An 18,346-nucleotide genomic window follows, 5' to 3' on the forward strand; every position below is an offset into this window, starting at 1 on the left:
CTATAATTTCATAGTTGCGAAACAATTTTTTTGCCTACTTGCATTTTTTTATGAACATTTTATTTTGAAAGCAAAGAATCATCACTCTTGTCTACAATCTTCTGCAAACATTTGCATCTAATCAGAGAGTATTCTGGGAGCATTATACATAGCCTCATGTTGTTAAACTTTTCAAACGTGTGTACACTTCTCTTTTTTTTTTCTTTTTTTTTTTTTACTGGAACCACTCAGTAGTACAGTGTGACCTTAAAATGTTTTATTTACAGTGCTCACCCTAATAATAGGCTTTTCATTGATGAACCAAAAATAAAGTTCGAACAGCATTAACTTATGGATGCACATCCTGCCACCAACACTACGTCGGGGCTTTTTTGGACCTTTGACCGGCCTGCTGGCCGACCTAGTGTGGGATGGTGGGTGTAGACGTGTGGCCCTGAACTGGATTTATCTATCGTTGGAGCAGGGGGGACTGGGAGCTCCGCAGTATGAGCTGTACTGTGAAGCGGCGCAGATACATTGGATCATGCGCTGGCTGAGGGATCCCCTCAGTCCCGAAGGTCGGGAGTTGGTCCCCACCGTACTCACCCAGGATCCCCCTGCTTGCCATTCCGGGCATATGGAGGTTAGCGGGACAACACGGACTAGCTGCCTGGTCCATGAAAGATATACAGACAGTAGGGGACATCTTTGAGGAGGGACTTTTTTTGACATACGAAGTGCTGACAAACGCACACGATTTGGGACAGGGCTAGTTCATTGCGTGCAGGGCGCTGCATCAGCTGGTGCGGGGTACATGGGGAAACGGGAACAGCGAACCACAAACAGCCCCTATATTACACGAATTGTTAACGGGAGCAGGCACGCAATCTGACATATCATGGATATATAAAATGATACTTGCCTGCCCCGAGGAGGCGCAGACACAGGCGAAGGCTCAATGGGATGCGGTTTTGCCCGCGCCGTTGTCCCAGCACACATGGATCACAGCACTTACCTCAACACGGGAGGTATCACGTAACTCTCGCTTTCGGTACAAACAATTTAACCACCTATAACAGACTTACTTATACCCAAGCCGGCTCAAGCACATGTTCCCACAGTCCACCCCGGAGTGCCCTAGATGTGGGGACCTAGATGCTAACTTCTTCCAGATGGCGTGGGAATGTCCCCCCGGTGCTGCGCGTGTGGCATGAAATCACCTCGCGGACAGCTGCTTGGTCGGGACTCTCTTTAGCCCCTACTCCCGAATCCTGCATATTGGGGATTCGCTTGCGACGCAGTGGGGGGAGGCAGGCACACTGGTGCGTAGATCTAGCGTTCGTTTTATTTAAACGCCTCTTAGCGACACAGTGGAAGTCACTGAGCGCACCAGACACACGTCGTTGGTCAAACAAATTGCTACATTGGGCCAGAGCAGAAGCACAAGTACTGCGCTCCCTCCGCGACAGGGCGTGATGGTCACAGGGGCGGACGCATTGGATTACTTTATTCATCAACTGGAGAACAAAGATGACACCCGCCCACCCTGAACTGTAACCTCTGTGTTCATATATACACAAGTCCATACGTGGAAAGGGACATGGGATTACCTGGCTTGGGTTGGAATGTCTAGATTGTTTTTCTGATGCTGCGCTGGTCTGTCCCCACATGCTGCACGATGGAAACCGTGTCACTGACGTGGACTCACAGCCCAGGTGATTCCTACCCCAGATCTGGCCCTAATCATGCGGACACTGGGTATGCGCCTGCTGAGATGTTCTGTCTCTGGGGGTTTCCTCTGGGCTGTCCCCCGGGAGCTTCTCCCCGCTTCCTTTCCTCTATGTATGGCCGTTTCTACCTCTGCTGCGCTCCTCCTGCCTCCCTTTCTCCTCCTCGATCCCATGACCCGTCTCTGGGTTCCTAGCGAGCAGTTCTCTCTTCTCACACTGGTTGCTTTTACAATTTTTTCTTTCTTCTACTTGTAAGTTTTCAGTCAATAATTGCTCTGTTTATGTGCAGTAGTTTATGACATGATGTTGTATTGATATGGATGCTGGCATTATAACCGGCCGCATATTTGAATTGTAGAGTAATAATTTGATAAATGTAATTAACAGATTAAAAAATAAAAAAAAATTATGGGTGCACATATCACCTCAACTGCAGGCAGTTCCCTTCTCTGTAAACTGGCAGGCAAAAGGTTTGTGCTGCAAGGGGTTGGGCCTACTTGTCCCAAGGACAAAATAAACATGAACACTTGTTGCCCTTGACCCCAAACAGTATGTCCCCGGCAGGGCAATAGGAATTCCACATCCCTGGTAAGAACAGCAAGTATGCACTCCTCTTGTTAAAGTACAAAAATATGACATTCTGTAGTATGCAGAAGCAGAAGCGTCACATGGTGCCTGTTTTGCAAAACAATATTCTCGTGTTCAGTTAACCATGATAAAGGTTGTGCGGTGTCTTCAGTCATGAAGTTTAGCAAGTGTTTGGAAAGGAGGGGAAAGTTATGTACTTGCTTTGTTGTAGGGGTTTGAATATCCAATATAACTTTCACTTTTTGAAAGTCAAGTCTCCTTTTCCCCTTTCAGGTACTATAGTATGGAGTCAGGCAAAGTAGACCGTGCGAAAAGGAGAGTTTTTGGTGCAGTCAAGATATATGCCATCTGCAGTGCATTTTTTTATTGCATGCAATTTTTTGAAGTAAGTCTTTACCCAACAAATTAAGGGTGCATTTTTCTGTTTAACATAAAAGTATGTTTATCAGTTAATGGGCCAATGGTGTATGTCTGTGAGGCGGGGACTGGGCTATTTATAGGTATATTATAAAAACCCACAGATGTATTGTACCTTCCTGAGAGGGGTGCATGTGGGATTCATTTTTTCCCCCAAATAATTGAGGAATTAGTGTCCTGAAGGAATTTTACCTTATGTCCTTTTACTATTGCTTCACTATATGGCCCTCTTGGATCCACTGGAAGTTCCACCCGTTCCAGAATCCTTTCCCAGACATCGCTTTGGATAAAATCATAATCGGGCAAGGGGACAGTTACTATCTGGGATCCGTTTAACCGTCTATCAAAGTAGTTTTGTTGGTGGCCCTGTGCATGATGTTGTTGCTATAATCAGCATTATATTCAGCATGGGGGTCGTTATTGGACATATGATTGTATTGTTGTGACCCTCTGTGTAAAGAATTTCTGTATCCTCCTTGGGCACATCCTCGTGACATAGTGCCCTCTGTTAGTTGTCTGTAATAATGGACATTCTCATAGTCAATGATTGGGGCTCTTACTGTTGTGAAATCCTTTATTGACATGGGCATTCTGGATTCTGTAATTTGGTCCAGAGGTCCCCCCACTAAGTTGGCACCAGAAATGTGCTCCTGGCTCTCCCTTGCTGTACTTGCTGGAACAAGACGTTACTCTTTAACTCCTTGTGTTTCTTATCCTTATTCTGTTCTCCCTGTGCCTGGTTTCTCTGCATAGTTTTGGGCTGTGGACAATACTTCTGTTAGTGACTGGATCCCTATGTTGACTGATTGTTATAGATGGATAATCTTCTACATTCTTGGAGGGCATTTAAAAAAACTCCCAGAGAGGGCTTGTTGGGCCCACTAGTCAAAAGCATCCATTCCAGTATGGGCGGAGAACACATTTTGTATTCTGGAGAAGACTACTGCAATATTTTTGTCTCTTTCTTGTTTACAGTTGTTCAATTTTGTTCAATCTAGACTTGTATGGGGCACTAATTTTTGCAATCTAACCGTTAATTTGCCTGACAGTGATGTCATTCACTTAATCATTAGCTTTCCAGGCAGTTCCTGTAGTATTAATTTTGGTCTAGTCAACATCTCCAAAGTTTTCTTTCCTGCACTTCTTCCATATCAGGTGGGAGAATGCAGGAAAGCACTTGGTCTGTGTCATTCAGTGTTAGCTGTCCTATTTGTAGTATTTTCCCTGTTCTAGTGTACCATTATTCAAGGTTTTTACTAATGTCGGGATAATCTTTAGGGAAATTCCTCTAACTTCAACCTTGGTCCAAAGGACATGGACATGGTAGGGGATTGTTGACATCATACCCTGGTACTTTATGCTTAGGGAGCATCATAGAGGGCCCAAAAGATTGGTATTTTTCAATCCAGCCATGATATAGGGCAAATGCAGTGTTACATTCAGCATCTGTCAGGCCAGAAATCTTAGATTCGCTGTTGTAATGGGTGAATTTATTGGGCACTGTCAGGTCCTGCGGCTGACCCTGTTTAAACCTTACTGAATTATAACTAATAAATGAGGGACGTATAACCATTCCCACTTCTTTTATTATATAATTTTTCCCTGCATTTTCAGAGGTGTTCAAATTCCTATTGTCCTTATCTGCATATTACTTAGTGTCGTGTTTAATGCAAATCTGAACAAATATTGTAATTAAATTTCGCATTCCTGGTGTTATGGTGCTTCTTAATAATTTAGAACCCGGGAGCAGGTTCCCTTGTAGGCAGTAAATTGGGTAAGAAAAGCAGGGTTATCCTTAGCTGGGTATTCCTGTTCTTCTAATGCTAGCATATTGGAACCGGATGTTTCTCACATGACCTGTGTTTGTCTAAACTGATCAGTGGCCTCTTGATAGGGTGGCTGGTGTGGTCTTTTAGTGAAAATGTGTTTAATTATAGGGTCTTTTTCACACCCTTGGGGTACACATAAAAGGGGGGAGCAAATAGTGGAGTTGTCACCTTTGGAGGATAGGCTTCTTCTAGACCTTATGCCTGATAAGGTCATGTCCCTTACTTACAAAAAGATAATAATGCGCCTGATACTCAAGGTGCTTCCCGGAACAAGTGGATAGATGACCTAGAAGAGTTAGATAACGATGAGTGGGGAGAGGTCTTGCAGGGCCCTCCTGTCATTACAGTACAAGCAAAGTTTGTTCGGTACAGCTCCATATATTATACAGATCCTGTTACTCTAGAACGCTGCTTTACAGGATTAGGAGGGGAAGCTTCTGTCACTGTCTGGGATGATGCAGACAGGATGGTGAAGACCATGAATAATCCAACCATGGTAAATGTGTTCTTGAGGTGTCTACCTAACCCTCAGACCCTTTTGTCTGATCCAATCTAAGGGATTAACCATAGCCCCATATCAGAAGACAGTGTCCGGAGTCACCCTGCGGTGTAGATGGCATTCCTTGCAAGATTGTAGTTTATCACCAGCAGAGCTGCATGTTGAACACAGCATTCTTCCCCAAACTGTCATGGCTCAAGTGCCCTCTGCCCCTTCCAGGTCAGTGAATCATTTATATAATAGGCCATAATTTGTTGGAAAGCACAGCTCTGATGCAGTTCTGTGTCTAGATGTTAGAAGCTGTCTCCTGAATGGGCAACACAAGAGCTAGGATTTTGTGTGCAAGGTTCCTAGCCTTGAACAGAAAGTGAAAATTACATATTGTGTTTTTTGTATTTTTCCCCCGCCACATTTTTTGTTGTTGAAATTTTAATAAAATATATCATATGAAATAGATTTCATTGTGTAACATATTTTTGCTCTTGAAGATCCTGTGTCTCTTAGCAAAACATTTATTATGAGGCTTAGTGCCTGCCGTGCAAGGTGCTCATCTCAATGTGCCACAGAAGGACATGGCATCAGTTTTTAGAATGGAAGGGCACAGATGAGGTCACAGTAGAGGGTTAGACAAAACAAAACACTTCTGAATGCACCAGAAATACGCATACTCAACGTAATTTACGTTTGGCAGAACAACAAGATGTTATTAAATAACAATTGCATTTCTAGTCTTCAACTGAAATGCAGGAACTATGTTTTTTGTAAAAATATGTTTTTATTTTGTACCACGCAAATTGTGAGCATTTCTCATATGTGTAATAGGTAGCCAATGTTAGAATTTGTTTTTCAGGTTGGCTAGGGTACGCACCTCAGCCAGGCGAAACCCACCACTCTAGTCAGGGTGAGGAGGTTACACACCCAAGATAACCCCTGCTCACCCCCTTGGTAGCTCGGCACAAGCAGTCAGGCTTATCCCAGAGACAATGTGTAAAGCATTTGCACAACACACACAAAATATGTGACACAATAAATACACCACAAAGGAAACCCATCTGGCATACTCTCCTCTGTATGGCCGTCCTCGGTATAGGGGACCTGCGGAGGGATTCTCTTGGTGAGGCATGTCGTAGTTCACCAGGAGCGGGTGCTCCTCCCAGCACTCTAGATCCAAAAGTAAAGAAAAAAAGATGTGGCGCTTGAGCACAGAAAGAGGCTTGCCCAACCCCTGCTCTCTCCTACCGACAGCACCTGGCCCGCACCCTGGGGCCCACGCTCCGATGAGGGGTCAGCTCTTTTTTTTCCCCCGGCTGGGCTGCAGCGGTGGTCTCTCCCAGGAAGGGGCCTGCCTGTGCCCCGTGGGCACTTAGGAGAGCGTGCTCATCCGCTCTGACTCTCCAGGCTTCTCGTCACCACTCTACCTCATAGTGGGGGTGTGGTGAGGGTGCTATGCACATGATGTTGCGGGGTGCTTCCTGGTGCACAGGGTAATTACAATACTCAAAAAGCACTCCTGTCGGCAATAGAAACACTCCTCATATGCGAAGGCTGCAAAGCAGCTGGGGAGCAGGAGATAGTGCTCCCCACACCCTGGGCTCCACAGGAACTCTTCAGAGGGGCACAAAGGCGGCAGGAGCGGGCCGGGAGACCAGCACCCTATAGGCAGGTATGGGTGATTTGGACTGTTGGGGGCAGCTGGTCAGCAGGGAAACTAGCAGAAAAGCTATCCTGATTAGTCCTTTGTGCCACCTAGCAGGCAGCAGGGCAACAAACAGAAGGGCATTCCAGATGTGTCCTTTGTGCAGTCCAGTAGTCCCTCTGGCAGAGGCTCAGTCCCAGTTTCCAAAAAGCTTTAACAGTGGGGGGGGGGGGGGGGGGGGGGGCACAACCCCCTGTACTTCTACTCATTTTGCGCAGTCTCCACAAAAGTGGGAGAGTGGGTTCCAACCAGTAATCAGTTCCAGGAATGTCCCCTCTCTCCTCCAGCACTGGCACCAGACATCAGCAGGGGTTTGTGTGAGGCCTGGGCACAACCTTTCTGCCCCGCCTCGCCTCGCCCAGCCTCGCCCAGCCCAGCCCAGAAACACCATTCAATATGCAGATGCCCTCTTGTGACATCTCCACCCTCCCTGTGTACAGACTGTCTGAAAACTATGCACAAAGCCCAGCTGTCACTCTGCCCCGGATGTGGATTGTAGACAAACTGCAAAACACCAGAGTCATAAGCCCAGAGAAATGCCCACTTTCTAAAAGTGGCATTTCTATAATAGTAATAAACAATCCACCTACACCAGTAAGCAGCATTTCTCACTACAATTACAACCATACCAAACACGCCTACGCCACCCCTCATAGATTAGATAATAACACTTAGACCTAGCTTAGGTCATTTCCAATGTAATCCTATGAGAGAGGCAGCACTCAGTAGTGAGAAACTAGATAGGCTGTTTGTCACTACCAGGACATTTAATACATAAAGACATATGACCTACCTTTTACATGCACAGCACCCTGCCCACAGGGCTAGCTAGAGCCTATCTTACGGATGATTTCTATGTAGTGAAAGGGGAGTTCCAGGCCCTGCAAGTAAATTTAGATGCCAGGTCCCTGTGGCAGTAAACTGTGCACGCAGTTTCTGTGGTAGCAGGCCTGAAACAGGTTTGAAAGGCTACTTCTGTGGGTGGCACAAGCTGCACTGCAGGCCCACTAGTAGCATTTAATTTACCACACTGGGTATAGGGATACCACTGTACGGGTGGCTTACAAGTAAATTTAATGTGCCAATCATACCAAGGGAGAGAACATGTAGTTTAGCACTGATCAGCAGTGGTAAAGTGCCCAGAGTCCTAACATCAACAAAAAGGGTCAGAAATAATAGGAGGAGAAAGACAAAACGTTTGGGGATGACCCGGTAAAAAGGGCCAGGTCCAACAGCTACCATATGCAAGTTTTAGTAATTAAGATAAAAGTTACTGGTAATTATGATGGCAGTCTGTTAAACCTGGTGCAGTGGTCCGTATGTGCAATATTAGCAGCTTACTTTTGAGGGTGAGTCTAAACTGCAGCCCTTGAGTGAAATTATGTCCATGTATAAATTACATCCCCTATGAGTGTTTGTTTTTTGCTCCTAGGCATTTTTATATGTAAACTGGCACTCAAAGTAACATTAACTTCAACTAATAGATAGCATATCAGTTTTATTTTGCTACAAAGTTGTACTTATTATTTTTTTGCCATGTATGTTATTTAGGAGTCCTAACACAGCTAAAATGTATGCATAAATCAGATTCTTTGCAGATTATTTTGTAATCCGCTCTGAAGGAAATTAATTTCATTTTGTTGTTTTGTTTTGTCACTGGTGTTATCCAGGCCATAAGGATCAAAAGCATCTTGCCCTTCCATTAGGAGGTACACTAGAGATACCCACAAACTGTCACACGTCTTTTGTTAGTGATTGAAGATATGTGGAAAATATGAGGTGCCCGAACTATGTGGCATTTGCAAAGACATTCGTTTGACCATTCTCTTACCTTGAAGTCTGAGATATGTGTCCGCCTATTCAAAGTCCGTTTTAACACTAGAATACTGCAAGAAGTTATAAACTTACACATTCGAGGTCGATGTCACCAGAATGTGATATTTTATACAAGTGACAAGTGAACTTTAACATAGAAAATGTTCTTTAGTATGAAATTGAATTGTCAATGAAAATAAACATTTTAATTTGTTTATTTGATATTCAGGATATTTGCAACAGGAAAAGCTTGCGTCTACATGCAGTGCTTTTATAGCTGAAAGCCCAGACTTAAAGGAATATGCAGAGCATTACACAGATGAGGGATTTGTGCCTGGTTGTTTACTGGTAAGGAATATTATTGATTGGCATGTGTTTAATTAATAATGATGGCTTTGGACTATGTTATTTTCTCCTTCAGAATTCCCACAATGTGAGGAGTTAATGTTAATTTTGTCATCTGTTTTAGTTTTCAGCACTTGGTGGATATTTCACATTCCCCTTCATTGATTGGTACTTGGGTTTGATGCTTTTATGATATGATATGACTGACGAGATGAGTCTACCATCTTGTTCCACATTACCCTCCCCAGTTCACTGGTTTTCCTTCAGTCCCTTTACTTCCCCCATGCCTGCACACTCCAATGTCAGATATTTTTTCCAGTGTTTAAGTAAACATTGATTAGGTGTTGGAGGCACTTTACAGTTGCCGTTTTTGACTCTTGTTCTTGAAAATAGAGAATATATGTATTCCCTTAACAGTCAAGAATTTTATACTCCTTAGCAGTGGTTAAGTTAATTCTGGGTGGATTTATTTTCTTTTTTCTTTTTTTTAAATTTAGGAGTCTCCATATTGGCTGAATCAGAGATTATGATTGCATGTTTATATACTTTTACTTTTATGTGATTTTTAAAGGGGGTGATTTGTAACAGAAGATACAACCGTTTAAACGTGATAACTTTTATCTGTTATATTTTTCAGTCATTATTTGGAAAAAACTTGACGACAATTCTTAATGAGTATGTGTCTATGAAGGCAAAAGGTAAGCCTATTTGTTAAAACACTCGTACTGTTCTCTCTGTATGTTGGAAGATTATTTAAACTTTTAATGATGCTGAAAAGTGTGGTTATATATTAACATTTTTAAATCGTACATCACTTTAATTTCAACATGCATTTTTTTTTATGTGATCATGTTTAAGAAGTGGAACTTGCATTTTCTTGTGTAGGTTCGAAAAACCTACGTTTATTTACCTTTTACAAATTCTGCATAAGTTGTGCTTCCCGTTTTAGGGTTCGCCTGAATGGTGCCACCTAGCTACACCTGGAGGAAAACCTTGTGGTTATTTTTTTTCAAGCTCACTTTTCACTTGTTTCACATGAAACAGGCTACCTTGTTGCTATGTGGGTGCTGGTGGGGAATGGGGGTGGAGTAGGGAGCGCAAGTGCCTACAAAGTACAGCTGCTGGATGCCAGAGAGCCTACCTTCAGAGATGAATGAATGTGTACAACCATTTGCTATTTTTAATGTACAATTTGTAAATACACATAAGGCAAGATTCTGTACCTCATTGTTAGTACAACAAGTGTGTAAGTCAGTCACCATCCCATTTGCTTTGCAAGCCCCCACTCCCCCCGATCCCGGAAAAAAAAAATGCTGTATTTGTATATTTCTTTTAAATCACATTGCACGAAACAGATATAAAATGATTGCCCTAGTGATTGTAAGCTATGACTAGCAGAACTGACAGTGGAAATAAACACATTGAATAATTCCTGATTCTTGAATGAATAAGTGGGCATTCTGGGAATGGAGCCACAAAGGCACATTTAATTCACTGCTCCAAATACTAAAATGAAACTGATTCTTCTGCATTACACATGAGCTACTGTCAGATGTGTGGGGATGTGTTAGAAAATTGATGTTTGTGAAAGATCATCCAAATTACTGATTAAGTGTGTTGTTCCCTTTTACGAAGTGTAAATAGATGGGTTTCAGAGCTAGGGCATCTGGGGCTGTCCTTTTTCAAAATCCTATTGTTACTGTTATAGGTTTCTGTAAACATTTCTGAACATTTGTATGTTTTTCAGTTTATTCTTGAGAACGTTGAAAAAACACAATCTGCAGCAGTTTCTTAAATGTTAGTGTCCTTCATCTATTTTAAATGTGCAGTTACTCTACATAACAACATAGCCATAAATGCTCAGTTTGGGTAGGGTTTAAATGAGACCCAGGAGTTATGACCTGGTTTGCCTAGCAACACACAGTGCTTTCAAGTGGAGACGTCCAAATTAGAACACAAGTCCTCTGGATTTACAGTCAGAAATGTTGCGAGGACTTCTCCCTCATGAGTAATGGGTACGGCAGCCTACCCGTCGCCACATTCAGAGCACTGAAGGATGATGACTGTATGATAAATTTAGTGTGAGGTGTGATAGCGATTTATAAGAGGCAACTAACACGTGAAGATGAATGCGAGTGACTAGGTGAAATTAGTCTGTTAATTTTCATGCAGTGCACAGAGTAGATCATTTGTTACTGCTTTGCTCTGATTCACATCTGATGCGCTTTAAAGAACAGTTTAACCAGCCTAGCTGTGAGCATGTTCTGTGGTGGGAGGTATCTGTGGGACTTGCCAAGTTGATTCACTGCATTGTCCTATCACATTTGTTGCAGTTAGACTTCTGGAGTAGAGTAGATTCGACCAGAAGTGGAATGTTTTCAGTTGTTTGTCACTTTAGCAGACCCGACTTGTTAGCACAGGTACGTGCAGATGTGGTATTTGGGTTTGAAAATGTGCTCTGCTCCAATGCATGTATGAGACTGTTGGCAGCTAATATCGTCAAGACCTGTAGGTGGATGCCTGTGAGGGGTCCTCACTTGTACTGTGTCAGTCAAACCTCATCCCATAGGTAATAGGGCCAGTTAACAAAAATATGGAAGACAATGCTGGACTACACTTAGAATTTTCACTGTTTTCCATATTTCTGGCACTGATAAAACCCCCTGTTCAGTTCCTTTGGAAACTACTACCTTTGCCATTTTGGCTGTAACACAGTACCTGTTTATTTGCTGTGTAGCAGAAAATCATCAGGCCTTGTGCCAGGCTAAATGGACAATTGCATTTTATATGTTTCTCATTTTCAAATGAAAACAGTTCCCATGTGAAGAAATCCATTCCTCTCACACCTCCAACACATTGGTATGTTTGAGGCACTCTGCAAACCCGTTGAATTGCCGAGCCAGTGGGGAAAAAGCATTGCAAATGTTTATTAATATTTGTAAAAATAGGACGTTGAATATTTACTTTTTCCCTGCCTTTCCCATAAGAGCTTTCTGGGGAACACCCTTTACGTAGTCAACATACACTTAGGACTACAGATAATGTATCAAATGGGTCGATTTGAAGCTGTGATTAAGGCCATCTGCAGATCCTGCTAATGCCTGGCCGCTGGTGCCTTTTTTGTAGTAACTGTGACTTAAGTGTGAAGTGAATCACTTGGATTGGTGTAGTTTAGTGTAGAATGCAGCCTGAGGATGCATGTGGATGATGCATCAGAGCACTTTTCTAGCAGGCAGACAAAAGAAAATTAGCACATGCTGGAGAAACAAAGTACGAGGGTACTGTCGACCCAGAAGCACAAAGTCCATATCCTAAGCAACACACCATACAGTCCCCTATGAGCTCCCACTAAGTTTCCCACCCCCGCCCCTCCACCCGACCACCACCCCCCCGGAGCCAGCCCTGAATCAAAGACACACTGACTATGCCTTACACCATAAGTGTGTGTTTCTTTTCTGCTGTAACTTTACCTCCCACACAAAAGAGCTTGTTCCCCAACCCTGATGTAATTTTCATTTATTATAGTGATGCACTGATGTATAATTTACCCTTGAGAATTTTCTTGGCCACATCTATTGAGTGTGCTTTGGTACTGGGACAAAATCCCTCAGTGAAGCGGTGTCCATGCATGACGTGTCGTTTTTCTGTTTGGTAATATCTGTTGCACTGCACATTAAAATAATTCTTTGTCTTCATTACAATGACATACAATTGCAAAGATAACTGTGAATAAGTTGGAAGTGAGGCAGGTATGAGTTCGGAATGCCTGATTAGTGGGTGTTCCTTGGGTGGAAGAGCACATCACCATGAACTAGAATACCTTGATATGATTTTCAAGTAATGGTGAAATGGCGAGCTCAAGGAACTTTGCAATCAGCTACATATGTCAGTTGTATTATTTGACAACTTGTTTTTTATAGTTACGTTTTCAAAACATCATATCTATTGTCTGAAGGAAGCTGCACGCTGTTGTGCTTTCGGCTCTTTCTTTCTGTTCCAGCTGTATTCATATCTCCTCACTAAGGCTAAATGCATTTTATAAGTTTTAGTCATGCAACAAGCTTGTCTAGGGGACCATAAACTATCACTTTACCAATCAGTAATGAAAAGCTCTAGTGGTAAGTCATTGCATGTTGCTTCTACTACCAGGATTAGCTTGTTTCCAAGCACCATCAACATTGATAGGATGTTAAGATTCAAACAATTTGGCCATGTGTGGGAGTTGGTAATTCAAATCAGGTTTACTAGATCCACAGCCAATACTTTAGCCAATTGATCACATCTCTATACGTTTTGAGGAAAAAATCACAATTCGGAAAAGGGCTAAGGAGGAAGTCTTATTCTAGTGAAATCGTTTCTAGTGTACAAAACTTCAAACTTTGAGATTGGTATCCGAGGTAAAGTTGCACAGGATGCTTTAGTCTTTATTAACCATGTAGTACATTAATGAAATTGCTTTTTCTGTGGATGTTTGTAAAGTGCGTAAACCTGCTAGGTTCAACGCCTCCCTAACTATGCTTTCAGAGAGATGTATTCATTTCTGAACAAGGAGGGCATCATTGCTTTTCAGGAAGCCACTAGATTAAACATCTTGCATGGCTCAAGAGTCTCATTCCACAGTATTTCTGCTGTTACAGCTAGAAGACACCCATCTGACCAAATCTTTTTGCTACTGTGTGCTTAGACAGAGTGCTGTGATTTCCCTTTTTTGTGGCTTTTTTTTTTTACAGAAAAACATGATCTCTGATATCTTTTCTGTAATTTCTCTTTATCCTCCCCACCATATCTTTCTTGCCACAGAAAAGGCGGATCTATGCAGGATGAATGAAAATAGATGAAGGAATGATTTAAGTTATTTTTGGATCTTCAAGGACTTCCTTTATTTAAATGTTTTGGTGGTTCAGAAACTGAATTGTTTCTTGGTGCATTAAGGTGTGCAGTTTTACAGCGGACTTAAAAAAGAGACATATTTGTGTTCCTCTGAAAAATGTAGATTGACAGATGAAATTCTACTTTGAATTGATTCTTTTGGTTGCAGTGTCATGGTAAAGATTGACTATCTCAGCAGACAAACCCAAACTGCATAGGGACTGTGTTCTAAACTCGGAGAAATGCTTTGCATAATACCATCTTTAAGGAATTGCTCGATAATTTGCATTCTTTCTAAGCGCTTTTGTTGTAGATGAGAAAACTGATGAACTGGGAGATAGTGATAGTAACCAGATACAACTACCTCCTTCATAACGGACCAGAAAAATAATAGGCAACCTGTTACAGCTGTGTTGACCTTTGTTCTGTGAATCAGTTTCATGGTTATGACTGTTCTTGTTGTGCGTAGCTGAATATGTAAATGCAAAATAAAGAATGTGTGAATAGTTCATGTAGAAAGTGACTTAATGCATTCGTTTTCAGGACTGCAAAATAAAACAAGAATTGAGAAAGCCAGTAGGCGTGACCTTGGCAAACTGATATGATTGTTTTTTTTTTTTTTTTTTTTTTTTTTTAATGTATGATAATTTCTCTGCCATAGCACATTTTCTAACTTTTAGCCATACTGCTGTACAACAAGACAAAAAGTGCTTGTCAAAGTCAATAGCTCCTGCATAGGTGAGACCTGTTGGCTATGCCGGTGCTTTTTTTTTTTTTTTTTTTTTAAATTGAAGCACTCCTGAATCGACGGTTCAGGTACTGGGAGTGAGAACAAACCATATATCATATAAGCAGCGATGCAATTACAACATCAACTTTAAACTATAAACTAAGCCACTAGACAAGCATCTCGCCTCTTCCCAGCTAAACTGGGGAGGCGCAAGTGATGGAATCCAAGAGAGAGGGGGCAGTGAGGCGCTCAAGTGCATTTTAGGCATATGTTATACTAGTGTGCTGGTACAAAAGCGTCAAGCATAAGTAGTACGATCTGAAGAGTGGGTTGAGCTAGGTCATGGTAGGTAGAACAACAGGGGTGCCAAGAGTTTCTGCGCGAGCCGTCTCATTTTTAGCGCCATCTCCCGTATGAGAGCTGCAACATCCACAACAATCAATCACAGAGAGGGTATAAATCTGGGGGGGGCGCAAGCCATCTGCCTGTATCAATGTCTGTGGTAAATCTAAGGTGGACAAGTGTTGTCCCTGACCTCCATCTTGACAATAAAGGCGTCCCATATGTCGGAGCCACCCTGCACTCGACCCCTATACTGTAATCTGCGCAGTGTCTGAGCTTCAGCGTGGGACTGCTGTAGCAAGACCCGCAACCACCCATCTTGATTGGGGGCCTGTGGTGCCTTCCAATGGGTGGCTATTTGTCATTTGAAAACAGTGAATGCCAAGTCAATAAACCTATGGAGTTGCTTATCTTGTCTGGAGCGGTGCCGCAGTCCTAGCAGACAAGACTCTGACATCGGCTGCAGAGCATGGGCAGTGATGTCAGACACTGCAGCAGTAATGCGCTGCCAAGCCATGGCCAGTGTGGGACATTTCCGCACCATATGGTAAAAATCTGCCAGAGGGTCCGTGCAGCGAGGGCAAACCGGGACCTACGCAGGAAAAATGCGTTTTATGCGGAGAGGGGAACAGGTAAGAGTGATGTTTCTAGTTAAATTGGGTGTAACAGAGTCTAGCATTTTGAGAGACGTTTTTAACAGAAGAGAACGCAGATGACCACGCCGCCAAGGACAGGGAAGTGGGCAACGATTCATCCCAGCAAATTTTTGCGTGATCCAGGTGCTGGAGTGCTTCCGGCAGCAACATGGAGTACAATCGTGACACCGCCATCCTAGTTCCACCCATTGAATGGACCAGAGTGAGGAGTTGCGACGTAGAAGGCTCAACGTCTCCCATGCCCCATGTGATATGGAGGAGGTGTCGTATAGTGCAATATGCTAAGAAGTTACCAGCCGGTATCTTCGTGTGAACCAATAGTTCGTCAAAGGTTAATAATGTATCGTCAGTGTAAAAGTCCCCAGCCATGACAAGGGCCCGCAGCCCTCCACGAGGACATATTGTGATGCGCTAGCAAGGTCTGTGCCTCAGGCAGGCGCATCAGAGGGTATATGGTGTGCGAGGGCTTCTGCCTTGAACATAGCGCAGCCAGCATGTTTTTGCAGTAGCTAATATGATATTGCCTCGTAGTGAGGGGAGAGATTTGTCTGTCAACCAAGTCAACAATGGCAACGGTGCCAATGCATTGAGTATGACTGTTTTTTCCGCTGAGCAATGTTCGCCCAGCCAATCCGCTGGCCATTGTAGCTGGGCAGCTGCATAATACATTTCGAAGTTGGGGACACCCAATCCTCCCTCTATCTACGGGTATTGAGTCGTAGAAGAGGCCACGCGGCGTCTATCTTTACCCCCACATGAAATCCGTCACCATGCCCTGTAGTGTCTTAAAGAATGTGCGTGGTAAAGCAATCGGGAACGCTGCAAAGTAGTAGAGTAGGCGAGGCAGGATGAGCATCTTAGCGATGGAGACCCTGCCCATAGGGGACAAGGGGAGCACTCCCCAGAAGGGCAAAGCGCCCCTAATGAAATTAAGAACTCTGCCCAGATGCCAGTGCTTATTAAACTTGAATATAAACACTTCCTTGCTCCCCACCCTGACAACAATGGCATTATTAAACCGAGAGGCATGTCAGTTGTCACCTACACCATATATATGGCCTAGAGGTTTATTAAACACAAAAGGTGATGGAAGGAATGCTTGCAATTTGTCTAACCAGTGGCAATCACTCAGGGTAGCACTACAACCCATCGTTCTTTTTCACACCATGCTGTTTGTTTCAACCTAGCCATAGGTGAATCACCCTTTACCCTGTTCGTCATGGGAACAATCCAGCCTGAACTGCTAGGCAAGGTCATCACTGAACCAGGACACAAGCAAGATAGGACCAGTTTCCCCTTAATATGGACTTAACGGCCAGGTAGGTGTAGCTTGGTTCCAATAGCACAGTGAGCATGGGACACACATCTGGGCATACCCCTGGCACTTATAGCGGTCCATCAAACACAAAAGATGATAGGAAGAATGCTTGCTTCTGTCTAACCACTGGCAATCGTTCGGAGTAACACCCTGACCCTTTGTTATTTTACTCACCATGCCACCTCAGATTGGACTCTGCCATTTGCAAATCAACCTTAGTGGTTGCTAGTGGCAACAATGCAGTTGGTGCCTGTACATCTGTTATATTCTAAGCATCCGACCAGGTCCTGCAATTTTTTGTTTCTTCTATTTGGCATAAACCCTGAATGGTCAGGGTTTATTAGTGTGGTTGTGAACTTTGTATGTCTTGTTGCCTGTATCTTTGCCAGTATCTTGGTTTCACTGTTTTATAATGTGATGAGTCTGAGGGACACACTTTGTCATTGGGCTTGTCTTTTTTAGGCATCACAATGATAGTTGACATGTGTAGGTCTCTTGGGAGAATACCATCCACCTTGATCTCTAGGAACATGTTACAGGGAGATGATATTGGTTTACTCGCTAAGTTCTTATAGTATTCTACAGATAACCCATGGGGTCCTGGGGCCTTCCCGGATTGGAGATCCTTAATCACCTCTCCTATTTCTGTCTCCAACTCATCCTGATATTAGCTGGATGAAGTATGTGAAGCAGTCTACCTCAGGAATTCTCAAATGCCCCTCGTCCTATACTGCGATGGTACTTCTATATAAAGTTTCTCTAGTATTCAGCAACAGCTGCCGCAAAATTGGTATCTCATGTTATTTTGACACCATCTCGTTCATTCAACACTGTGACCCATCTGTTCCCCTGGTCTCATCCATCAAGCCAGTCCTGTAACTTGGCAGCCTTGTTCTGTGTGTGATAATATCTTTTGTGCCTGGTTAGATATTGTTTTTGTGCGTCACCATATGTCACGGTATTCCTGTTTGTTTTAGCCGACGCACCACTTATTTCTCTGTGGTAGAGCGTCTTTCCGGTGTCAGTATTTCCTTGTCTGTCTGTTCCGTCTCTTTGGTCTGAGTGTTTTTTTTTGTTTTGTTTTTGGATTGCTTTAAGAGAAGTAAAGTGGCCCCTCGGAACCTCCTTACAGACTTTCTATACAGTCACCCAACATTCAACTGAGGCACTGTTTTCTGTGAAATATATCTGTGTTGCTTCACTGTCTTTCGTCATTCCTTCCCTATCTTCCAGGAGCACAGATCTAGTCTCCATCTACTCTCATTTTTCTTCTCTTCACCCGAAAGTACCAGTGGGTAATGAACGTCTATGCCACTTGCCATAAAAATGGGCATCCCTGACTTTGTTTATGGTATTTCTATGCGTAATAAAGTAATCTAATCGTAAATGGCTGTGATGGACGGTTGAATGGAATGAGTAATATCGTTTTAGTGTGGATCCTCCAAAATACTGTTACTTCAAAAGCCTGCAAGAATTTTGTGAATTTGGTACCAGTCCCTGTGGCCACTGTGATCTGTCCACGTTGACTGGCAG

At 43.2% G+C, this 18,346-nt stretch overlaps 1 protein-coding gene across 2 annotated transcripts in view; it reads left to right on the top strand.

Moving 5' to 3' along the window:
* The window catches only part of NPAT (nuclear protein, coactivator of histone transcription), a 310,955-nt gene that overhangs the window by 29,683 nt on the left and 262,926 nt on the right, over window positions 1–18,346 (top strand). For both annotated transcript variants that reach the window (XM_069202322.1, XM_069202323.1), the window contains exons 2-3: window positions 8,783–8,901; window positions 9,536–9,596. In XM_069202322.1, the coding sequence (XP_069058423.1) occupies window positions 8,783–8,901; window positions 9,536–9,596 (180 nt within the window). The remainder of the gene's footprint in view (window positions 1–8,782; window positions 8,902–9,535; window positions 9,597–18,346) is intronic.

Source organism: Pleurodeles waltl, chromosome 8, assembly GCF_031143425.1.
Source record: "Pleurodeles waltl isolate 20211129_DDA chromosome 8, aPleWal1.hap1.20221129, whole genome shotgun sequence".
Taxonomy (NCBI): domain Eukaryota; kingdom Metazoa; phylum Chordata; class Amphibia; order Caudata; family Salamandridae; genus Pleurodeles; species Pleurodeles waltl.